The 26,952-nt window shown below is 37.9% G+C and overlaps 1 protein-coding gene across 1 annotated transcript in view; it reads left to right on the top strand.

Annotated features, from left to right (window-relative positions):
- The window catches only part of LOC105395838, a 171,569-nt gene that overhangs the window by 1,715 nt on the left and 142,902 nt on the right, over nucleotides 1-26,952 (top strand). Inside the window, exons 2-7 of the mRNA XM_048628073.1 lie at nucleotides 5,493-6,119; nucleotides 19,390-19,451; nucleotides 22,080-22,097; nucleotides 23,708-23,770; nucleotides 24,637-24,726; nucleotides 26,161-26,331. Coding sequence (XP_048484030.1) covers nucleotides 5,960-6,119; nucleotides 19,390-19,451; nucleotides 22,080-22,097; nucleotides 23,708-23,770; nucleotides 24,637-24,726; nucleotides 26,161-26,331 — 564 coding nt within the window. The 5' untranslated portion in view covers nucleotides 5,493-5,959. The remainder of the gene's footprint in view (nucleotides 1-5,492; nucleotides 6,120-19,389; nucleotides 19,452-22,079; nucleotides 22,098-23,707; nucleotides 23,771-24,636; nucleotides 24,727-26,160; nucleotides 26,332-26,952) is intronic.

Here is a 26,952-nt window from a genome sequence, read left to right as displayed (position 1 = left end):
TTGTTTTAAAACAATTAACAACACCATTATTACTCATTAATTAAAAAGCAAACCGGAACTAGATCAAATGTTAAAGTTGCAGATCTATGCGAAGGAATTTATAGGTGTTGTATAGTAGCCGTTGTTTGTGCCACAGCTTTCTAAGCCTTAAGCCATGAAGTCGGCAATGGTCTTGAAAATGTGGGAATGCTGTAACACTCTCGGGTGAAAGGCGAAGCTGACATCTAATTGTGCTCGACTCGGATCTGCAAACAATTGATGCTAAATCGTAATGGGTTCAGCAATGTGATTGTTTTTAACGATAGCAATGTTGTCTGCTTAAATTATCGTGTTTTGATTATTTATCTTTTAGTTTTTAGACATAAATTGACGTGTTTTTACGGTCTAAGGGCCACTTGCAGAAACATATTAAATCTAGATTTAGTGTCAAATCTCGATTTAAGAAACGTCAGTCCATATAAAATATGACACTAAATTGAGATTTAACACTAAATCTAGATTTAATATGTTTCTGCAAGTGGCCCTAAATCCAAGAGTCCAATAAATGAAGGTTAGTAAATATGTTATGTTGATTTTGCCCTAAACCCTAAACGAGGCATAGATGAGAATAAACATAAAAATTGTGAATGACTTCATCGCCACAGCCTTGGTGATACGTCATCGGATCTCCATGTCCGACTTCAATGTTTGATGATTATCTTAGTGGAGTATTTTTAACCGACTTCAAAAAAAGGAGGAGGTTCTCAATTCGTCGGGATCTTTTTTTTTTTTTTTTTTTTTTATATTTTTTTTTATGTATGTTCACCGATTACTCCGCCGTTTATGAACCGATTTTGAAAATTCTTTTTTTGTTGTATTGGGTTGAGCTTCCAGGTGGTCCCATTTTTTTTTCAGAATTTTATCTCACCCCCAAGGGTGGGTAAAGGGGTAAAAACAGGGTATGAATTTCAATTTTGGGCACATATTAACCGATTCTAATGAAATTAAGAACGTAAATATAGTTCTTATAACAAAAAAATATGATGGTGACCTTGAGCTGATCTGATGATGGAAACGGAAGGCAGTCAGGGGAACTCCTCAACGGTATATAGCAACTACTTCGTGTTTAGGCTTGAATGATTCGTATTGATTAGTAGGACATTTTGGTATCATTTGCACCTTACTTTTGATTGAAAATTATTACAAATAAACTAAAAACTATTAAATAAAATAATAATTAAAAAAATTAAAAAACCGACTTCAAAAAACCACTAAAATGTAAGAAATAATTTAAGGTTTACACAAATTCTACTCGTATGAGACAGTACAAATATACCTAAGCAGGAACTGTTCTTTTTTGAAGTTGGTGCCATATTTCTTCAGATTACTTTGTCACCGCACCAACATCAAAAAAGAACAGTTCCTGCTTAGGTATATTTGTACTGTCTCATACGAGTAGAATTTGTGTAAACCTTAAATTATTTCTTACATTTTAGTGGTTTTTTGAAGTCGGTTTTTTGTTTGCCATATCAAATTCCCGCGTCTTGTTTCATACATTCTCGACAGAGGCTGGTACTTAGAACATTCCCGTTACGGAACCGGTATCTCTAAGAGTATTCGAACGTCGGTTTGTTCACTATTCGATGTTCATTGGATTGTTTCTATAAACTATTTTCTCTTACACTCACTGTTAATAAACTCCTCTCTTATTATTATCGAGATCGTTTCCAGTGATAGCGGTCTCGGTACAGACCCCTGTGGTACGCCTCAGTTTTTGCAATGTTGTTTTTATTCCAATCGGCTTATTGAAGTTGATAATAATGCATCTGCTATCAATATAAATTGCAAGAAATAAAATGCTTGTCTGTTATCTAAAGCACACTTGTTAAAGAAGTAGGTCCAGATAAACAAATAACTGTACCACAAAATATAATTAAAAAACTTACTTGTAGTTTTATTATCACTCAATGTTATAATTTAACTGTAATGTTAACTTGTACAGATATTTCAAGTTCAACAGTAGCCTGGGGCTAAAATATTTCTTTGTCATTTTATGTCTTCTCAGTAGGTAGGTAATATAGGCCTTCTTTTCTTAGAGTATATTTTGTGGTAATTTAATACTTATGACCGCTGTATAAGAAGTTATATTTGTTGTATTATATCTTTTAGTTTAAGATGATACTAAATACAAAACTTTTGTTTCGTATTCAGCGTAACGAATGCTTTGTTCTTTTGTATTTTGATTTTCAATCTTATCTTTGTAAGAATGGCTCTTGTTAAAGTTGTAAAACAAGTTATGAGTGGTATCCTCTTTGAGTCTCTCCTCTTCTCTCACTAAAACGTAGCTGTACAAACCATATTTTTATCCTCTTGAATGCTTATTATTATTAGAATATAAAAGTTATATATAAGTAAATCTTAGTGCAATTTGCCACATCGGTAACATGAGTGAAATCAAAAATTCAATTCCCCGAAATAATAATATTGGACATACCCATAAAATAAATAAACAAGACGAGCTGTAGACGATAAAAAATAGCGATCTGAATGTAACAAGACCCGTCTAACTGTAAAGCGCAAATCGCATGGCTCGTGGCGAAACCGAAACTAATTTTAAATTCTCTGCAGATAGCCAAATTAATAAAAAAACACTTCGCCAATAACCGTATGAAAATAATAAAATATTCGTTTGAATGCACGTCAGAAATTTCACACCAAATGTCACACAACTGTTAACTCGGTCAACGGTCACGGAATCGACGTTCTTTTTTCAAATTGAACTTTTTCTTGATTCTGCCGCACGCACAATAGGTGCTTCGGCTTGAGAACTTTTTGGGAACTCTTTGCTTTCCGTGAAAAAAAACATCGATACCAATAATAATCATTGCATCGTCTTGAATTGAAACGTCACTTGTTGTTTGACTTGAATACTTATTTCAAAATGTAAACAACAATAGATGGACACGTTTTTCACAAGGTTTTTCTTTACCATTCACCTTCTTGTGAATATTTGTACATAGACTGTTTTAAAACATATTGACAAGTAGTAGTAGCGAGCGTACATCGGCAATGGCAAATAGTTAAATAACAGGGCATACAACTCGTCTGCTTATATCTATTAGTTCGCCCTCAATACTGGTGTTCTGTACTTACTGCCTTATTAACAGAAGGCGTCGACTGTATGCACAAGCTATGTAGGTGGCTCGGAATTAGTATCGAATTACTAATACCATTGAAACATGCCTGAATTGTAAATAGTTACTACTTCTACACTGGCATCGATTTGTCTTATCGATTCGTCTAGAGATAACAACGTGACGTCCTATTGGATGATGTCATCGTTTAAGAGCAACCTTTTCTTAACTTTGACGTTAACCTCTTTGGTAATAAACCTTTTTTCACATTTCAATGATGCTTAAGAATCCAAATGTCTGGATATTCGGCCAGTCGGTATGTCAACTAATTACGAATGGTGTTCGAAAATGGAACACAATTTTTCAATTAAAAACCAGCTGCGTTCAGAAACGTTGGTTTCTGGAGTGAACGCATCGCTTCATTGCGAGCAGGGCTTCGGACGCACGCGCTGTACCGATATCCCGCAAACGCTAAGATTGCGGGATTCGCGTTTGTTAAAACAAGCGCAAAAACTAGGAACTGGCGAACCATGTAAATAGTTTTTCATGGACGAACCTTAATTCAATAAAGAGAAGTGCTTTGTTGTACTACATAAGTTTAACTTGTTGTTCTGAAATCAATCGTGGCTTGTCTACCTAAACTATCTATCATTAACTAAAGTTAACTAAAATACCTACATAATTTCATTGGATATAGGCAATTAAAGTATGCAGTGAGGTTTCTTAGTACAGATTAAGACTGCTTTAGTCATCAGCTGAGAATGTTTAGCATTTCGGTGATTGTCTGTGAAGTGTCTACCATTGTGATGTTGCAGAGGTTTCATTTCTACTTACTTTCATTATGCGATAGTTTCTATAGCGGAGCAACGATCTCAGATGCAGTGATACTATCTATCCGCTACTACTAACCTACTTGCTAGAAGGAAATAGTTTAAAAACAACTCTTAAAAATTGACTGCTAAGTAACGTCTTAAAAGTGAAGCGGATTCAGCGAAGTGCACGTTTAAAAATTCTGCTCCTGCGTCATTACGAAATGCTCAGAACACGGATTGTCTCATCGGTTCGGAAACTGTGAAACATTTGACACAATGCAATGGCAGTGGCTCCGACTGTACCGTAGTATGGGCGACCTCAGACGCGACCTATTGTCCAGGGGTTCCCACGACCAAAAAGGTTTTTATTTTTACTTTGACCTTGCATTGGATTCCGTTCGTACTTTTTGGGGATAATCTCGACATGGCCAACTGTCTGAATAATAATTATAAAATGAAAAATAACAATGAATGACTCAAAATTCCAAGGGGTGAGATCCTTTTTGGCGCAACCGGTTGTTTCTTTCAATTTCTTGCAACACTGTGCATGTTTTTTGTGCTGGCAATAATCACGCATTGTGATGGACGGATACTGAATCATAGGAAATGAGATAGTAAATTGACCGTAAAACGATAATTTCTTGTAAGAAAGTCTTTGTTCTAATGTTGTGATAGTTTAATTTATAGCGGTGCTTATGGACAAAGACATGTTATGAACTATTAATGAGAGTGACCGAATTAACTTCATACCTACCTGCATGTTATTTATGTCCAATTTACCTTTTAAAATGCAACATATTATTATGCAGCCTTAATAATAAAAACTGCTACATTTCGCGCCAAATACGGTCGCATCTTTGCAACGTGCAATAAAAAAACAAAACTTATTGGTGTAATATTTTTATTTTTAATCACTATAATTACATTCGGCCAGTGTTCGGTCAGTCGTTGCAAGGTCGCGCGGTGAGTTGGCATATTGTTGCCTGCTGCCTCCTTAATGAAACCTCTTTAATTTATTGTTCAGGTTATTTCTCTTTTTGACTTTTGTTTCGCTCGAGAAGCTTTTGCTTCGTGACAGATTTGGCATCAGATTTATTTCGGCAATACTTTCTTAGCCAAATTCTTAATAGTTTAGACGGTTATATCAACTTATGATTGGTTGCAATAACTTTAAATTATGAAGCCATGAAATACAATTCTGTAAAACTAATGATTATATGCCATTATTCACTTAACCTACCGTCAGGGACATAGGCCTCTTGCAGAGAATGTCAGAACATTATAAAACATTATACGATTATTACATAAATACTGTCAGTTTCATAAAAGTAGCTTGTAATAATTATATCCATTATCATTATCATTTATGAGAGTTTAAAAACAAAATATGTCGACATATTGCAGGAACCTACCTGAAATCAGCGTCTAACAATTATAAAACTCTTTACAAACTTAAATACAATTTCGTAATATTTTGTAGCCTCCTAATGATCGTTAAGAAAATATGCCTCGAGGTAATTGGACCTCGACAATAATATGTTAATAACCCCATGTTCTGTCATTGCAGCCTTGTTTCCACTGTTTCGTATTTATACAAATGTGACTGAAACTCAGTGTGAAAACCCGAAATAGTGACTCATCGACAAACGAGAAAAATCGAATCGAAATTAACTAACAATAAAATTAACGTAACATTCCAAATTCAAAATTAACCATTGCCATATTAACTTTAGCTTTTTAATTTATAAGTGGCCACACGTTGCAGTGACTAAGTTGAGTGTAATTGCAAATAAATAAATGGAATAAAAAAAATTGTGTCAAGACCAGCTGTGTATGTCAAGGGGTACGGCAACTTTCCTTTTGTGTCAGACTGCGACTCGATGACATCGATCGTAATCCAGTGAAGAATCGCAACCTTGTGACCGTGGAAGGATTTTGGCGAGTCCCTTCACAGTCCTTTAAAAAAAAACAAAAACCGCGCGCGCGCGTTCGAAAACCGAAAAACAGTGTGTGAAGTGAAATGAAAAGTTAAAAATGTCAACACAAGCGTACTACAAGGAGCGTCTGGGGTTCGACCCCCAGGAGGAAGTCAATGGGTCGTACTATGAGGGCCCCCACCAGCCTAAGAGACACCGGAAGGAGGCCCTGGACTCCCACGATCAGGTCTATGAGGAGAACCTGACCAAGTTCAAAGGTACAACATGTTGGGGTTTCTTTATACAGCAGGCAGGTTCGTTGGTTCGGAAGGATTATTGAGAATGCGAGTGTGGATGTTGTGTTGTAACTTCACTGACAGTTTTTTTTTGGTTGTGAACTAACTTTTTAATTGTTTGTAAATGTTGTGATTAGGTTGTGTTTAATAGCATTGACCTTAGTTACATAATATATTAAATTATTATATTTCTTACTAAGTAGGTATATTCATATAGTTAGACGGAGATGTCGATTCCGAAGGTAGCATGTTAAACCTAAAATTCTTACCCCCTTATTCATAGAGAAGTTACAGAACATTTTAACTAATAAACTGTTTTGTCCCTCTCCGACTAAGAACAATCTGTTCTTTGACAGAGAGGGACAAAACAGTTTATTAGTTAAAACGTCTTGTAACTTTTCTATGAATAAGGGGGTTAGTTTAAAATTTGACTCAATGTTTCCATAAGTCTCAAAGTCTGCTTTCGTTAGCATACTCTTCACAGTGCATTTATTCTGAAATATTAAAAATATATATTAGAAGTTAACATATTAGTGGTTAAAATAACCAGATAGTACCTACCTATTAGTACACAAGATTTCAAATGAAGAATTTACTAGGATTGGTTACGTACGGTCAGCTGCATAAGTAGATATACACTTTTGTTAATTGTCAAACTAGCTACATATCAAACTGAAAATATTTTAACAGGCAGTTTTTGAGTTTGACAAGGTACAAAAGTGTACAGCTACTTACGAAGCTGACTTTACAAGTTTACACCCACTCATTTTCCCTTCATTTGCAAGATGACGTCATATTCAAATGAAGTTTGCACTTTATTACAATAACATTATTGCCTGTTTTTCTTTCCAACACCTGCATTAATTAGTAAACTGAGAACCTCTTATGTGCTAGGGGTTAAATAAAGGTGCACTTATACTGAGTCAACATTTACTGCATAATAATTATAATATATGTACCTATACAAACGTACATACATAATTTACTGAAGAGCCAGGTGAACCAATTCAAATAAGTTTTTTTTAACCCTGACGTAAAAAGAGAAGTGTTATAATTGATCGAGAGTTTCTAGCTATGTTTCATCCAAATGGTTTTTTTTTTGTAATGTTTTTATGTCATTGGAGGAAACCCTTGTTATTTCAAAATATTCAAATAAGCGTTCTATTATAGGTATGTACTAAACGTAATCTATTAAAACTGTCGTAAACAGGAATCACTCCAAAAACTGGTTTTCTTAAATTAAAATAGTGTTGTGAATTTCTTACGTTTTTTTACATAACTAATTAGATTTTATCGTATTTTTTAAACGTCGATACGTGAACTAAGAAACTGGTTTCTTAAGTGACTTCTAATTTAGTTGGTTGTTGTAAAATTTTAATGTATTAACGAATTGAATATCAGAAAGCCAATGAACGAGCTCATAATATTCATTTCACGGCTGTATCGATTTTGATGAAACATAGCCAAGAATACTTATCAAGAGTCCCTCTCAAACGAAAAAATACCACACATACGACTCGAATAAAGATGCCATTTGGCAGCGGACGATATCTATTGTATTCCTATAGACTTGTCGTCGAGCGACTTGTCGCTGGCTACCAATTTTATCCCATAGAAATACATAGAATCCAACGACACGTCGCGTCTTCATCTCCTGCAGCCTCTTGTCTCCCGACGCCAATTGGCACCCTTAGAAATAACGGACATACACAAGACTTTATGTTATGCTAAGTGCCGGTTACCGCAACTTCTGTGACATATCAATTACAAGAAACTGGCTTGTCAAACCCACACTTGCATTATGCGAAATATCGTGTACATTCATACTTCACAACCCTTGAGCAAGTACAGACAGCACAATGTGATGCAAGTTTATTACATAAAAAATATGTATTTTCGTCCTTACATAATTGCATACCTACTGTGTAAGTTAGATTTTGTAAGTTTGCGTTTATAAATAAACTTGACATATAATATGCTGACTGACTTATAAATAAAGGGCTCATAAGTTTTAGAAATATAGAGTAACTTCTGACACCCTTATTTTCATATAAGACCTCGAAATTTCGTGTACCTAATATTCTATTCTATTCTGAGAGGGGGCGAAGTTCCTTTACGTACTCTCTCGAGTGGAACCTTTGTACACATCCTCTTGATTTCATCTCAGCCAGCCTATGTAATATACTAATAGTTTAGTTCAGGAGGAAAGATCAGTTTTGCTGTCCGTACAATGTGACTCAGACTTACAGCTGATCACCTCCGAAATCCCACTCAGGCAATAAATTACTTTTACTTTAACCCACTTGTCGTAGGGACTATTTTGCATTGAATAGTCAGTCAAGGAGGCTTACAAAGTATGACGATATCGGCCCCATACCTGGACGAGTGACGTCATCGGATTATGGGATTCCAAATTTGAATTTTGATTTCTTCTTTTTATGGTCGAGAGGGCCGGCTGCCAGCCAGTTACTCATTGTAATTACTTACACTACTTATATTATTTGAAAAGTTTTGTTATAGAGTGAATTTCTTTCATACTAATGGTAGGTATGTTAGTTTAACAGTCCCTATACTTTGTAAAATACAGCATGAGTCTGTCAAATCCATACATTTTATTTGTCAGGATTGACCAGGATACTCGTACCAGGATAAATTAATAATCATCAATCTAATATCATAGGACTCAACCTATATTTTACAAAGCATAGGAGATTTCTAAAGTCGGCCTGAAGAGCTAAACGTAGACGTGTCAAAAGTTTTCCGTCGCGGTCGCTCTTGAGGCTGCGCGATGTGAGTGAGCGCGATGCAAAACTTTGGTCACGTCTTAATTGCGCCCCGTGCTAGCCCTTCTGCTATGGCTATTTTATGAATATACCAGATCACTATAGGCTCACATGAGTTGTTTTATTTACAAGATAAGATAATCTTAATATAACGTAACATAATGTTCTGATAAGATGAGATACCGTATCTCAGACTTTGTCTTGTGTTGTGACTAATTGTTTTTATTCTCTTACTGTAGGATTAATTATGTAGAACTAGACTTATTTTTAAGTTTTGTTTTTTGTAATTTTTTTTTCTTGGTGCAAATAAAGTGTTTTGTATTGTATTGTATTGTATAGACTGAAATCTTTGATGAGACCTAAATTTTGTTATTTTGAACTTCCTAACAATTTACAATAGGTACTATTTGTTCATGTGTGTGCGTGTGAGTGTGTGGAGTAAACTAAACCTGCCTGTTGTTTTACTCAATGTTTACTAACTATTTAGTTATTTAAGATACTGTCTAAACACTTAGGGTGTTACCACAAAAACTTAGACAGTGTTTAACGGATGTTTAGCGCTGTCAAACGCCTACAAAATCTGTCAAATTTCGTTTTAAACACCTGTTAAACAGTGTAAGTTTTTGTGGTAAGGCCCTTACTTAATGTTATTATTTCCTCTACTATTTTTCTATTTTTTTACTAAATTACTCTATTAGCACGTCCTGTTATGTAAAGTACGACATTTTAACTCAAATGTTATATTTTTTCGACAAAAATACCGCGCTGCTAAAAAAATCGCAGTGCACAGCCTAAAACATGTCTAGGTGTACTTACCCGCTAAGTGCAAGGGGCCTACAGTTAATCGGCCTAACTCCAAATGGCACCTCAGCAATTTGGCCAATTGTGCGATTGGTTCCAATGTCGACGGGTCAATCTGCCATCGGCGAGTATAGTCGAAAGTGGTCGAGGGGTTAACTCTTACCAATTTAGTCATTAGTGTTGCTATGGGCTGAGTGGTATAGTTCGAGAATAGTTTTGATGGAAACAATAATATAATGGGTGGAGGAGGTGTCTCCACAAAAGGCCACCGGACCTCAAGCTAGGCTTGTAATATGGGTGTCGGACTGCTGATATATCTACACTAACGTATATATTGAGTAGGTATAAGAAGTAGAGCTACCGTACCAGTACCACCACCCCCTAAGCAGCAATGCTTATCTGACAAATATGACAGAAAGACAGACAGAGCCCCTTATCCGAACGGAGAGTAGTTTGTACAAATTGACATCCTAATCCTAACTAATATTATAAATGCGAAAGTAACTGTGTCTGTTTGTATGTCTGTTTCTCTTTCATGCCAAAACTACTGAACGGATTTGAATGAAATTTGGTATACATACGGACTAGACCCTGGGAAAGAACATAGACTACTTTTTATCCCGGAATTCCCACGGGATTTTTTAAGGCGAAGCGAAGCGCGCGGAAACAGCTAGTTCATCATAAAATTATATATTTATGCGATGAATAAAAACATTTAACTTTGACTTTTGACATAACTTGTAAGTATCTGCTATGTATTGATTGCTAATGTTTCGGTGGTGGTTATGCACAAACAATAGTTCATTTCTGTTAGCGAGACTCGCAAATGGGGTTTCCCCTTACATTAAATTATGTTTATCAGGAAGGTGTAGCCAGGTATGTGGTAAACTTTGTTTGTAGTAAGTTAGTAGGTCAGAGTTGCCTTCATGATGCCTATCTGATGGACTCACTTCTGTTATTTACTGGTTCTAGACAGCTGCTGCTCGTGGAGTGAGTTTTTGGGCGTAATTTTGTGACCATAAGTAATGGAACTATGGATAGGATGGGCTAAAAACTAAGAAATATATAAGAAATATGCGAAAAAGATTTAGTAGTTGTAAAGTATTTTGAGATACAAAATGCATTAATCTAAATTACCTATAAGTACTCTTGGATAAAGGTAAAGAATAAAGGGATGGTCGGGGTGGTTGGTGCAATACACATAATCTACTACAGATATCTTTCCACACGCCCTGATAAAAGCATTATGATTTCTCATTTAGATCCACTAACAATCAATTTATATTCTGTGAAATGATGCAAGTGCAGTCCATTCATTGTGTCCTGTTTAAACTTGGCATTCGACCGGCGACTTCTGGGTCAAATGGGAATAAGAGCTCGCTCTTTTTTATCATTTCGCCCAGACAATGAAATGTCATTCTACACTCACGAGCACTGAAAAAGTTCCAGTGACAATAGCACTAAATCCTAATCCTAACTAATATTATAAATGCGAAAGTAACTGTGTCTGTCTGTCTGTCTGTCTGTCTGTCTGTTACTCTTTCACGCCAAAACTACTGAACGGATTTGAATGAAATTTGGTATACATACGGTCTAGACCCTGGGAAAGAACATAGGCTACTTTTTATCCCGGAATTCCCACGGGAAAACTTTTTAAGGCGAAGCGAAGCGCGCGGGAACAGCTATTACTACTAAACGGAAAAAAACTAGCTTAATGACGCCGTCTGCCGTATCGAATACTGCCAACTAAACACGTAAATATTTTGTACAAATTTTAAATGAAACGTTTGAAAAAATTCGGGTCCTTTAGTATCGGTATAATATACGTGAAACTTTGCCCATGAGTGTATGTCACATCTAATTTATATGATAAATACATACAACTTTTAGTCAGGTAGTGTGAAACAAGAACTTAGGTACTGTAATAATAGTTACATAAGTCAACCACGTGCTATCAATGTGCGAATGTAGGCCCCTAGCAATTGATAGGTGTATGCGTGAGCCTAGGCCCTAATTGATAGGTGTGTGTGTGTCCTTACTCCTGATTGAACATATAATTTGATTGTTTAATTAATTAATTTGCGAGTGCATTTATGTGCGCGTTCTAACAAGATGGCGCGAAGGATAAATTCAATGAGTGGATTGCAATTGCGTTCAATTGCACTCAACTCAACGGACTTACTTCATTCAACATTTTTAAACTTGAAAATGGAAGGGAAAATAATAATAATACTCTTCATTCAACAAACGGCTGAAGCAAACGAACTGAAAAAGGTTAGACCCCATCCCTTCCCTTGGCCATTTAGCGCCCGCCCTCGCTACGCTCAGGCACCAAACCCTGCCGGTCAGGCACTAAACAAGTGCTTTTCACCCCTAGGGTAACAATGTACAGTACCGGCTACATTCATCCATTAAAAACAATCGCTGCTTAAATCATTTCGGAGCAACAACGTTGTCACATATGTGGATATAGACGTCAAAGGCAGAAGATATTTTGTGTTGTGGATGAAAGTTGAAACATGTTGAATTAGGCCGCACCCACAAGCGGGATCGTTGCTCCTACAACGGACTTACTGTTCGCTCAACAACCGACCGCTGTAGGTATTTAGGCGATTCGCTATTCGCCCGAACGTGTGTGGTATGTTGATTAGAGTTGGTAAAGTAGTTAAATGAAGTAAGATATTTAGCTTAGTCGTGGTTCTAGAAATCATTAGGAAATTTAAATATTTCTTACCGCTGATCGGTGCTTTACGGTGATAACTTTTTTTTGTTACTTGACTAAGGTGGAATTGCACCAATTTAAACGCTAAACGTATTTAGAAGCCTGTCAAACGTTGGTCAGTTGTTACAAACTGTATTTAAAATTTGACTTCAATACAATTTTAAATACGTTTAACGTTTGGCAAAAGTGACCCTAAGAAACGTTTATGCCATTTGGTTAAATATACTTACAGTTCTCACAAAATAAAATCTTTATTTATTTTAAAACAAAAAGAGTCGAACCGTGTTAACGACCCCCGACCCCAGTGATCAGCACAATCCCTGCCATAAGTTGCTAACAGTGATTGCAAGTCCCACATGACTCACACACCGAGTGCAGATCTCACTGAACCCATCCACTTGACGTGAAGCGTCGACTTGAGAGCATATCGTAATTCGCAAATGAAGAGATGGAAGATGGAATCATGTGTTGAATGGTCTTGCGATGTTCATATTATATTTAATCCTAACTAATATTATAAATTCGAAAGTAACTGTGTCTGTCTGTCTGTTACTCTTTCACGCCAAAACTTCTCAACGGATTTGAATGAAATTTGGTATACATATGTTATAGACCCTGGGAAAGAACATAGGCTACTTTTTATCCCGGAATTCCCACGGGAAAACTCTTTTAGGCGAAGCGAAGCGCGCGGGAACAGCTAGTAAGTTATATTTATAAAGTTTGTCCGTGAATATTCTCAATTTACTTCAATGGTTACGGTGAAGGAAAATGTCGTGTGGACACCTGCACAACTATATTTTTAGTATACATAGTGCTCATTCCAAAACGGCGATAAGGCTCGCGACCTATCCACTTTATGGAAAAACGGGAGGCTAGCTAACTACCCCTTCAGGGATAACAGTCGTGAAAATATGTCTTTTATATTGTACTAGCTGTTCCCGCGCGCTTCGCTTCGCCTTAAAAGTTTTCCCGTGGGAATTCCGGGATAAAAAGTAGCCTATGTTCTTTCTCAGGGTCTAGACCGTCTGTATACCAAATTTCATTCAAATCCGTTCAGTAGTTTTGGCTTGAAAGAGTAACAGACAGACAGACAGACACACTTACTTTCGCATTAAATTTATAATATTAGTTAGGATGTGTACTTCAATTATTTCACATCCAATTTCAAGCTGTAGTGGTTTAACGGATACGATCCCTACTTTCATTCAAGATGTGATGCCAAACCTTTATTAATATGATAAAGTCAGCACATAATATTAGTATATAAAGTACATATAAAAGTCTACATAGACTGGCTGCAAATTCTTAGCTCTCAAGATGGCTGCCGGCAATTTTAATGAACCATCTCACATCTTAATTAAGACCTATCTCAGGCTAGATCTAGTGCATTCCAGGGATACGAGGGCTACACCGAAAAGATCGGGAATAGAATACTTAGGAATAAATTAGAGTGAAACCTTTTTGGCGTATCAAATGTAGTGTTTTTTCAAACATATTTCCATTTTCGAATTTTAAAAAAAGTAAAAAATAAAAGAGTATTGACCATTTGAATTTGACAAGTCGGTGTAAAAAATGGAGCTTACGCGGGAACATTTCCGTGCAATAATTTTTCACAACTTTCGTCGAGGTTTATCTCAAGAACAATGTCTCGCCGAGCTTGTTTCTATTTATAAACTTGAAGCACCAAGTAAAACGACTATATATCGTTGGTATTCTGAGTTTCGCCGTGGACGTTCCTCTCTTACCACAGTCCCTTCTACTGGTCGGCCAAAAACAGCGGTAACACAAGATAACATCGATGCTGTACGCCAGTTAATAAAAGAAGATAGACATGTGACATACGAGCAGATTCGGGCTTCTCTCAGCATTGGTATGACAGCCATTCAAACCATTTTACATGAAGAACTGGGTGTCAAGAAGTTAGTTTCGCGCTGGGTGCCCCACCGTTTGACCGAGGAACAAAAGTCAGCTCGTGTTAATTGGTGTCGATCTGCTCTGCAACGGTTCAATGGAGGCAGTTCAAATGCTGTCTACAATATCGTCTCTGGTGATGAATCGTGGTTTTATTCATATGAGCCCGAAAGAAAACATCAATCGGCAGTTTGGGTCTTCGAAGGTGAGGTCAAGCCAACAAAAGTTATTCGCTCACGCAGCGTGTCGAAAAAAATGGTCGCTTCGTTTGTATCGAAAACTGGCCATGTGGCTACGATTCCATTACAAGAACAAAGGGCGGTTACTGCTGATTGGTACACAACAGTTTGTTTGCCGGAAGTCGTAAGAGAACTTCGTAAAACTAACCCGAATCGTCGTATAATCCTTCACCACGATAATGCAAGCTCTCATACCGCTCGCAAAACAAGAACGTTTTTAAATATGGAAAACGTGGAGTTGATGGACCATCCTCCGTATAGCCCTGATCTGAGCCCCAATGATTATTTTACATTCCCAAGAATTAAAGATATGCTACGTGGTCAACGGTTTAGCGGCCCAGAAGAGGCGGTCGAAGCTTACAAATCAGCTGTTTTGACAGTATCCACTTCAGACTGGAATTACTGTTTCAATGATTGGTTTAATCGAATGAAAAAGTGCATTGAATGTCACGGAGACTACTTTGAAAAACAATAAAAGTAAATAATATTATGATATCTTTGTACTTTTTTCTATTCCCGATCATTTCGGTATCGCCCTCGTACCTAGCGATTGAGCTGCGATGAAATACAGTCGATTAAATCACTTGGAACGGTGGTTGATTAATATTTTGTTCATTATTACTTTTCAATTATGAATAAAATGTGTTGTACGGGTAGTTATTTTGAGAGGGTGTAAATGTGTATTACGAGAGAATATGGATGTGGCCGGAAAATGCCAATAGATTTGTGTCACCTTAAGTTTACATGATGTTCATTAAAGGAAAATTTTCTATTTAGAATAGGTATAAATTATTTTTAGGTTTTTACGTATCTAGGTATTTTAATTAAATACATTCGCGAGCAATGAAAATGTTTCAGTGGAGAAAAACACCAAATTACTTCTAAGCGGAAAAGGCTAGCCGTCTGCTGTAATAAAGTACATTAAACAGCGCATCAGAATATTACTAATATGAATAATATGACGACCGAATGGCGTAGTGGTTAGTGACTGCTATGCCGAAGGTCCCGGGTTCGATTCCCGGCTGGGGCAGATATTTGTTTAAAGACAGATATTTGTACTCGGGTCTTGGGCGTTGATATTTATATTTAGTATCTATCTATCTATGTATTTGTGTAGATATATCAGCTGTCCGACACCCATAACACAGGTTCTGCCTAGCTTGGGGTCGGATGGCCGTGTGTGAGATGTCCCCACATATTTATTTATTTATTTATTTACCAACTAAAAATGAAAATATTGTGTTCTAATTTTAATTAAATGAGTTAAAAATTTAGGCCGCTCGGTGTCTACGTTTTGTAAGTACAAGTTTTTCACAATGGTAGAGAGATGTAGTCACCATGAATGACACATAAAACACGCACTCACGCCTTGTACTAATTTACTCCCTTGCGGGGTAGGCAGAGGTGCATTGCTGCACCCACTTTTCGCCAGAGTGTTATGTTAGTCCCATGTAATAGGGGGCGGGCCTATTGCCATTTTACGGGCACATCCAAGACCCGAGAACAAATATCTGTGTTTAAACAAATATCTGCCCCAGCCGGGAATCGAACCCGGGACCATCGGCTCAGTAGTCAGGGTCACTAACCACTACGCCATTCGGTCGTCATACACATAATCTAGTTCCATTTACAGCGTGCCCTACAAAATGTAAGATGAACATCTTCATTTAATGATCTATAGATCGTACAGCATTAATCAATACTTACATGACTTTTTATACTGATGACCTTAATGACCTGTGTGTTTGTGCGGATGAAACTTAGCCGACTGCTGTTGCTGGCTTGTGAGGCTTTCAGTTTTTATCTATTTACGAAAAACAAAAAAAAACACGCACTCACGCCTTGTACTAATGTACTCCCTTGCGGGTAGGCAGAGGTGCATTGCTGCACTCACTTTAAGCCAGAGTGTTATGTTAGTAATAGGGGGCGGGCCTATTGCCATTTTACGGGCACATCCAAGACCCGAGAACAAATATCTGTGTTTAAACAAATATCTGCCCCAGCCGGGAATCGAACCCAGGACCATCGGCTCAGTAGTCAGGTCACTAACCACTACGCCATTCGGTCGTATTTACGACTTGATAGGTTATTCAAAATTTAATAAGTGCGAAATATAGTAATTATAAATGTCGTGTGGTTGTAAAACCATTTCCTTTGCGAATGTCAAAATAATTTGCTAAAATATTTATCTTGCACCCTGATTGTGCCTTATTAATTTGATTCTGATACCCATGATGAATAGAACCCGCGCCTTTCGGCACGGCAGTCGGGGTTGCCAACCACTACACCATTGAGTCGTTTATTCGTTTCTATGAAGGTACTTACGCGTACGCTTATTTCTATTGTATTTATGTTTCAACAAACGACTTGTCGTTAGACGACACTTCCGTAGAAATATGTACTTACATAGAAACCAGTAGTGATGTTGCGACACGTCGTCCACTGCAGCCTCGTGTCGCCGCGACCGATCTGCGTCGCTATTGACAAACTGAATGGAGTAGGCCGTTACACTTCCGATCCTGAAATAATTTGGCAGCCATCGGTGTTTGGTTACTAGAATAGATTTTACTATTTAGCAAACGAGGGGCCCTTTCCGCTACTGCAGCTGTTAAGCGTTTTTGTGCCAGTTAGCGTTAATACTCGACATTGTATTAATTGGAGTCTGTCTGAAAAATCGCATCCGGAACGAAGTAATCCGACAGAGGAGTAATGTCACCGACATAGCTCACCGAGTCAGTAAGTTTAAGTGGCAGTGGGCTGGTCACATCTGTCGAAGAACCGATTACCGATGGGATACGTAGTGTGTGCCCTCCGGCTAGATGGGGTGACAACTTGCGAAAAGTGGCTGGTTATGATTGGATACGGAAAGTTAAAGATCGCATCCAGTGGCGTGCTTTGGGAGAGGCCTACGTCCAGCAGTGGACTGCTATAGGCTGATGATGATGATGATGATGATTGTATTAATTAACCATAGCCACCTGTGCACTCTCTGTCTCTGTCTACCCAATAAGGTTAACATTAGTGCAAGGCGTTAGGCTGAAATTAGACGGACTGCGACTGTGCGTTCGACTTCGTGCAGTCATGAGTCATGACATCAACTGCAAGCGGTCGGCTGCAGTCGAGTGACGCCAATATCAACTAGACCAGGAGCTCAGTGTTTGATTTGAGGTCCAAATGGAAGCAATGATTTATCGCACGCATTACTTCTCCTAAAATTATGATGTCCTCTTCGTCGTATCCGACAACAGCGACTCTTGCTACACTCTGTTATGTGCTCTTATATGGCTGGCAAGTCCGAACTTCGTCTTGAACACCCTGTCACACTGAGCACAGTAGAGCTGTCCCATTCTGTTGTATGTATAGTTGTAGGAGGGCTTAGGGCGTGTCTTCCGAGAGTGGCCTTTCACGTCAAGGTCTTGAAGTCGAGACTTTTCAAAATTGTCTAAGCCTTTGTGGACAGAGTTACGCCACTCTGGCCTCATCTCAGCTAGTTCCTCCCAACTGTCCGGTGATATGCCACAAGCAACGAGGTGACGCTTGAGCACGTCTTTGTAGCGCAGGTTAGCACAAAATTATAAAACTGCGGCAGCGATCTAATCGAATTAAAAAGTTGCAACGCTATCCAACTGCTTTTACTGTGTGTGTAGTGTGAAGAATATTCTTCACAGGTCTCAAATCTTGTCAAGAATAAAGAATAAGCTACTCAAAACAGTTAAAGCAATTTTGTCGCTTGTCTAAACTGAAATGCACTTGTCATAATAGCATTAGTAGAATGTGTACCGTCTGTAATTCTATATTTTCTATCCATACCTTGCGGTCGTTGACATCACAGAGCAACATTGTTCTTGGATATGGATGAATATTTGCATTTTCTCTATACGTATCTCGTTAACATTTATAAATATTTGCATAATTTGGCCAAAAAAGAGTACAGCTAGTGTGATTCGTAACTATTGGAGCATAGCGAACCTGCCAATGTAAGATTTTCTTTCTAAAACTTTTTGAGTCCACTTTTTAGTTAAGTTGCATTTTATATCATACTTAAAAGATTCGCAACTATTTATCTCCCATATAATGAATTCTACTTAAAATCTTCTAGAGGCCCTATTTTAGTAGTGTGAAACGTCGGGCCTATCGACGACGAAAAACTTGAGAGCCTAGTATAGGTTTCTCTAGACCATTAGTGAAGATGCATTAATGAAAATCGACTCAAATTGACCTAGTGCGGCGCGAGTTCTGCTAGGTGGCGCCTGGCGCCTCTGCCGCGCCATACAAATTCAAGTTTAGGGTGAGGCCACACGAGCGTAATTTTGTGAGTTGTCCGCGGCAGAAAAGTGTGCGCGGCCACGAGGGGGGCGGGGAAGTTACTCGCTTACTCGTCACTAGTCAAACGGTTTATAAACTCGCACTCCGCATGCAGTCTTTGCCCCAGCACTACCATCATTCCATATACTTATTATTTATACATATACATATGCACTCACGACTGTAATCCCCGAAGGGGTAGTCAGAGGTGGCTCACAAGCGAGCCACCCACTTTTCGCAGCACATTTGTAGTTTTTGTTGGTTGCGAACCATATCGCCGTTTTGGAATAAGTACACTGCAGTTAGGATACACATCTAGAATCTAGATGTGCAGGTTTCCTTTGGTATACATATGGTCTTGACCCTGAGAAAGAACATAGGGTACTTTTTATCCCGGAATTCCCACGGGAAAACTTTTAAAGAGAGAGCGAAGGTCGCGGGTACAGCTAGTTACTTATTATTTTTCTCATCTTATTCTTTTTCTATTACAGACGAGCGCGATGCCATCCAGAAGAAGACGTTCACGAAATGGGTCAACAAACACCTGAAAAAGGTAATTTTTACAACCTTCTCACTTTCCTTACCTATCCTTGAGCGTGTGTTCCCCCTCCCCTTTAAAAAACTATGTCCTGCCTGGTTGACCTGGCGTAATCCAGGATGCAGGGTAACTCCTGGCAGGGTTTTGTGCAATACATACATACATACATCCTTCTTTTTATTACATTATTGATTCAATGCAAAGAATTGTCACAATTTGTTTTCAGTATCAACTTCTAGCTTGAGGTCTCCACGGAAAATACAGGGTGTTGCAAAATAGGTATACTAAGCCAAACCTACGTGTGCAGTATCTAAGCCCGGAAATTAAATAATGATTAGTATACCCTTATTGAAACACCCTGTATAGGTTGTTAATTTTGAGCTGTCCACCGTTCTCTATTAGCCGCAAAACAAGAATGGTAGGTATATGAAAACGTCTAGATATATCGTACTTAAGAATTTACACAGATGTTTTAAATAAAAAGGGATAATGTTTAATACTTATCTGTCGTAACGAAACACTTTCACACATAAGGAATGCCTGTTCATACAACTGACTCATTTCTTTGTTGATAAAGTGATGATTAATATGTTTAATTTCAAAGTTACGCAAAAAACGCCCTAAGACTTACATTTTCGGACTGAAATATCCGTTTGTTCATAGGTTTATAATGACGGCAAAAAATAGTTACTGATGTCATGTGAAAAAAATAGTTTTGTAAAAAACGCTGGTGAAAACGACATTAGCTTCTTCATGGTAGGTACTGGGTATTGGGAGGTAGGTTCTAAAAATTTTAATTAGCATTAAAAGGATGTGAAACGAAACAGTTTTGGAAAAAACGCTTCCTAACCGAAGTTATGAGTTATGATACAAAAAAACAAATGGCAATTAGGCGATCTCAAGGGTGATTTTCGTTCAATTGCTTGAGAATAAGAGTTCTTTGTGCCAGAATTGGTATAAAAAAGAACATATGAAACATACAGTCAGACAGACAATAAATTCATTTGGATACATTACATTCTTAATCTTTGTTTATTGAATGAAAATGGGTCAGTAAATATGTTTTTTTTTTGGAACTTGATCTGTGTTTCCGCGTTGCATCAGTGTGGTTGGTGAATCAGGGGCTTACTTTATACACTCACGAGCAATGAAACAGTTCCACCCAGAAAGTGACTCACCAAACCATTTATTTATTGTTTTTCAAACATTTAATTGAAAAAAGTTTTTAGTTGGTAATATTCTGAGGCGCCATTAAAAATGTACTTCAATATTGCAGATGGCGCGGCGTCATTAAGCTAGACTTTTGCCGAGTTGCAGAAAGGGACTTTAAGCTAATGTGGACATTAAATCTATGTCTGTCTCTTTCTGTCCGTATACTGTCAAAGCAAGGCAACAATACATTTAATGCCGACATTAACTTAAACATCCTTTCTGCAACTCAGTGTAAGTCGTTTAGGTGTGATTTGTTTTTCTCACTGTAACTTTTTTATTGCTCGCAAGTGTATATTAATATCACAATCGACATCAATGTCTAAGTAAGTATGCCACAGGTCAAGTTAACAATACCAGCTGCAGTGGGCACATGCACCAACGAAAGACTAATGATGATTCAGAAAGTGAAAATAAACTTTAAGCACCTACAATAACACCCTTTGTTATGTTAAATAACTTTATAAATTGATTATACCTATAATGTTTTGAAATACGTAGTACGTAGGGTGACTGTTAATATAGGTACATACACCTTTTCATGATACAAGAAATCCGAAAGTAAAAATTAATTTTAAGTTATATAAGAATTTTATCATTGACTATGGAAGGCCTGCTACCGAATAAAATGCTACCCCTTAGAAATTATCTATTAATCTATATAAAACATTTTTATCCGCATCGATTTAAGGTAAGCGACAACCTATCGGTATCGTACGAATCGGACCATACGGATTATCATAAATGTACGGAGTAACGGCGTCGGCAATGCCGATGAAGTGGACGCATTTGTGTGAATTTCTTTGCAAAGAATACTAAATGCGATGAGTCCGTTGCGTACGATACGAAAGGTACGCTTACCCTCAAATATGGAGCCTAAAGCTGGTGGCACACTGGGCGCAAATTGTGACAGTACTGTTGGAGACCTTTCGCACGCTCCTCATTACACTGCTGCTTTCACTAAAGGTCTGTTTACATCAAGCGAACACGGGGCTGGAACAAGAGCATTCTTTCATATTTTAACATGTCAAAGTAGGTGCAAATGTTATGAAATTGTTTAAAGTGAGTAAAGTAAAGATTATAGTTCCAGCGATGCATGAAAGTATGCTCTAACTCCATGTTTGATTAGTTCAGACATCGTGAAACAGGCTCTCAGTAATCGCAAAATTCGTTTTATCCCGTTAATCTTATACACGGTGAGTCTTTCATAGATGCACAAATCCGACCGTGATATTCCAAGGTCATTATAACAAACTTTGTTCACAATTAAGATTTCTGTGGCCACTTTCGGAGGTGCACCTACGGAAGACTCACCCTGTATTTATTTATGTCATTGATTCTTGTATGATTCTGATAATACGATGACGTCACGAGAGTTCCAACTACATTTTTTTTATTTAATAATTTTTCCATCGCTTCTCATGGATGCCGCAGCACTGGAAATATGTCAAGGTCTGTAATATACACTATTGTCTTTGTTTTTGTAGTCGTTGTTTTTGGAATTTGATATTTTTTCAGCTTTTTCATCTGAATCACAATGCATAATTTTGGCAATTAAAATCCTTATCATATCTTCATTTTATAAATGTATGTCTATGTGAAATTATTTTATATTAATCATTAATTTATTACCCATACCATCAAAGGTATCTTTAGATGTGCAGGATATGTTTGGTATAAACTATTTACTGCCAATTTCTATAACTCTATCTATCGATAACTGGTAGTTACTTTCATACGATTTTGGCAGATTGTAACCTGTCATTATGTCAAAATCGTATGAAAGTAACCACCAGTTACGGACAGATAGGGTTATAGAAACTGGAGGTTAAAGTCTCAAGACTTTTGTATAATTCACATGCACAAATAAAAATATTTTTCATTACCATATCCTTCTCCTTCCACATCCAACCTCATTTTCCTCAACAACTCACTGTAGTTAGTACACAATGTCCAGTAAATTAATTGGTATAATTATATTTATCGCTAAAAGAGCAACTTATTTGATAGCTTCCATTAATTTTCGGTTTACTTATAATCTCTAACATATTGCTTTTAATTTAAATTCGACTGGCTTCAAAACATTATCGTTTTGATTCATTTAGTTTGGATTTTATTTTGTTGTTGCCATTTAACAGTAGGTATATGATGATGTTATTTATATTTAAATAAAGTAACGTGTATGCTTCATTAATCAATTACTTAAATTGTTGGCTGAAAGAAACAAGCACAACAACCTGTTGTGTTATTGTTTGTTTTGTAGTACCTATGTATTTTTTTGTTGTTGTTGTCAGTGTGTCAAATAATGTTAGCTCTTTACCTTTAAGCCCAAAGCTTACTCTTGCTCAGGCAAAGAAACCTGACTCCATTAAGAGCGACAATGCTAACTGGAGTCAGTTGTTTTCCCAAAAACTGTAGACTTGATTATGGTACGACCACTACAATCAACAATCCCTAAGCAGCATTGCTAATCTGTCGAAACTGATATAATGATTGACAGATAGGTGATGCTCTTGATTGCTAATGTTAGTAAACTCAGGATAAGTCGCCATAAGATATAAACTGGTCACACTGAAAAATACAAAGAGTAAGGGAACGCTGTATCAAAGAAATTTTTCAGTGTGACCAGTTTATTAACATGGTAAGAGTACTTCAAAAACAGCGGGGTTACCTCCACCGAACATTAGCAATGAACAATCCTTAAGCAGGCTCACTCGCTTGTCAAATCTGACGTAACTTGTACGGATCTGATAGATGTTTGACCGGCGATCGACGCTTATGGATTGCTAATGTTTCGGTGGTGATACGGTAGCATCCTTGTCTAATCCTTATGTCCTGTGACCCTCTTATACCATGTTTCCATTTAACCCACATATTCTGTTACCCTCTTATACCATGTCTCCATCTAACCCATATATTCTGCCACCATATTTTTCCATGTCTCCATCTCTAACCCATATATTCTGTGACCCTCTTCTACCGTGTTTCCATCTAACCCATGTCTCCATCTTATACCATCTACTGTGTCTCCATCTAACCCTGGTGCTGGTGTTTCCCGACAGACGTACACTAGACTGCACGTGTGCGAGGTGGTCAACAACCAGCCGTGCTGCGCGGCCTCGCACGTGAGTCCAGCTGGAGAGTCGAGGTGTCTGTGGTGCTGCCGAGTAATGCCTCCGTCTCTTAGGGTCAATTTATACTGGGGCAGAGTCGAAGCGCAGCGAAGCGTCAAATTCTTCACAACTAAAGCAAAGCCGCACGAATGGTTGGTTGCGTTGGTCACGCGTAGACGCGCGAATCGCGAAGAATGCCCGCGACTTTTTAAAATCTCAGTAGCAATGTGTGCGTTATGCTGTGGAGTTAATGTTGTATTTGTAATGTTCATTATTGAATAGACGCTTCGATGCGCTTCGACTCTGTACTAGTATAAATTGACCCTTAGGGAATCCGCTGCGTTGAGCAGAGCCCTGATTCTCATCTGCAAAATGTATACGATTGAGTCGCAGTCTCACCATGATATCTCACCTTGTATAAATTTTGTAAATATAAGAATCAGGGCTCTCTGACCTTCGCTTCGCTGCGCTCCTGTTTTGTATTCCCGCGGTGGCAGAGAAGCGGCGACGCGGCGGTGCCATTTTATATGGAAATGCCGTGTCCACTTAACGTACCTGATTCCTTAATTACAATTAATACATTTTAATATTGGCAGCACCACAGATTTATGTAGTTTTTGTAGCATTTAGGTAGTTTTTTCGTGTTCGATTTTATTTTTGTTCATTGTTTTAGTATTTCTGGTGTTCTCTGTCGTCTTCTTCTTTTATTTATCTTTCAGTGTTTATTTTAATTCACAGTTCTTTTTTTTTATTTTCACGTGTTTTATTTCAGCTTGTATTGTTGTTATTTTACCGCTTTTACGTAAATTAGTGTTTCTGTGATGCTGATGTTTACGATGATGATGATGATGAAGACTAATCTATGGTTCTGCTTGCAGGTGAACCGCCACGTGAACGACTTGTTCGAGGACCTGCGCGACGGACTCAACCTCATCTCGCTGCTGGAGGTGCTTTCTGGCGAACACCTCGTGAGTACATTTCAATAATAATAATAGACTCACTGACGACAAGCAATGAAAAAGTTCCAACGTCAAAGGCACATGGGACGTTTTCATTGCAAGTGAGTGTAATGATGTATTTTAATTTTTAGCCTGGAATGAAAATGATTGGAAGGTGTTTGGAAGTTTGTATATCTGTCTGTTGAAATGACAAAGGATTAAATGCTGCTTCTGGTGTTTGGTTTGCGCACCCAATGCTGGCTTCACGGAAGCAGCAGCCTCCTTGAGTGACGTATCACCTGTTTCTCTTATACGTTTGACACTAATGCAAATTTGACTCGCCAATCCTGCAACTCAGATGAAAAACCCTTGTCTAGCACTAGTTTTTGTCAACGATACTATAAGAATTTGTGGTTATTTTGAATGTTTATAATTTCTTAAATTTTTCGTTTGTAGTTTTATCATTGGCGTGGGTACTTCTTGTAAGCTTAGGCACATTTATACATAATCTTAATAAACATACAGACACTTGAAACGAATGGCATATCAAGCTAAACGACTATGTCGAGGTCTTCAAAACTATTAATTTGAGGAAAAGGGTAAAGTTGTTAATTACCTTACTTTCATAAACAACATCTTTGCGTGACCAACATCAGTTTACAAATGTTTTTGTTAATTTTGTTAATTCTGGGTCAAAGTTTAGCTTCACATGTATCTAACTTAACCTTCCAAGCAGGCACCGAAGGTCCCTCGATTGATTTCCTGCCTGGGACTATAATATCTATTTTGCTAACTGTACACTAATATACTTCATGATATATATAAAAAATAGACAGAAAACAGATATTTCAATGAAATTTAAAAAAAATAAAAAATTCAAATTTTGAAAAATCGCTATTTGAAATTTTGAGCTAGGTCAGTAACATTCAATGTTGGTTGCAGCGAAGCCCCACTTCACTAACTAGTTCACCAAAACCAGGGCGTGACCCGGGTTCGCTTCCCGGCCCAACCCTTGCGGTATTTCACCCTTATTAATTACTTGATAGTTATGCTAAAGTATTTTAGGGGGTGGTGTAATAGCGGGGTTTTTAAGGGGAGATAAGATAAGTGTGCCTCATTTTTTCCTTTTTAGGTTCTAGTAGTTTTTACCCCTAAAATATATTAAATATAATAACATGAACTGTCTTAATCTCAAAAAAAAACATTATTATAATAACGCCTGGTAAAGAAGCAGTCTCATGCTGAATTGCTGATAGGCTGAGGCTGCTGTGCTTTCCCACTTTTCACCACTGTTATAGAGCCTTAATTGACTCAAAAAAATATATTTACGTTTACCAACATTAGTCGCGGCCGGGAATCGCACCCAGGACCGCTACAGCAGTCAGAGTTACTAGGCTACCAGAGCCATCCAGAAGGTACAAACCAAGCAATCCACTAACATCTCCCATCTCTTTCTCTACCCAGCCGCGCGAGCGAGGCCGCATGCGTTTCCACATGCTGCAGAATGTCCAGATGGCGCTCGACTTCCTCCGCTACAAGAAGATCAAGCTGGTCAACATCAGGGCTGAAGATATCGTGGACGGCAACCCCAAGCTGACGCTAGGGCTGATATGGACGATCATTCTGCACTTCCAGGTATGTTGGCTGTTTTGGCGGTTCTGTTGCATTGTTGGCGCGTTTTGTTGGATTTAGGGAATTAGGACGGAGTTTTCAAAATGGCGGCTTAAGAGGAGAGTATAGCTTCGCGATCCTAGCGAAATAGGTATTTAGGAAAAGTATTGCTGTCGCTCGTGCACTCGCCCGCGCCGGGCACCGCACACACACATGCAAGTAGTGTCACGCACACATCGATGGACGCTGCCGATGCCGCGCCGCCACCGCCGCGCCGCCACCGCCGCCGCGCCACCGCGCCGCCGCCGCGCTGGTTGGCGAGAAATTGCGACCAAACACGGAGTGTCTTCGTCTTACCTTCATATTATTATTTCTGTGTTGTGATTGTGAGTTGTGACTTGTGAGCGAAACTTGAAATTATTGAAGATAAATAGAAAGAAGTATAAGAAATTAGTAATAATTTCATGTGAGTAAGTATTTTATTATGTAGGTAATTACCTACCTAGTAACGAGTTAGTAGGTAAGTACATAAAATGGATTTTTGATTATTGGAAAATAGACCTTTTGCCGGTACTTGGACTATCATTTTGTATGCAAGGTTTTTTAGATCTAACTACTTATATAGGTATATGCAGTGAATCTAAA

Source organism: Plutella xylostella, chromosome 20 (assembly GCF_932276165.1).
Source record: "Plutella xylostella chromosome 20, ilPluXylo3.1, whole genome shotgun sequence".
NCBI classification, from domain to species: domain Eukaryota; kingdom Metazoa; phylum Arthropoda; class Insecta; order Lepidoptera; family Plutellidae; genus Plutella; species Plutella xylostella.
This window is presented reverse-complemented; position numbering and strand designations above follow the sequence as displayed.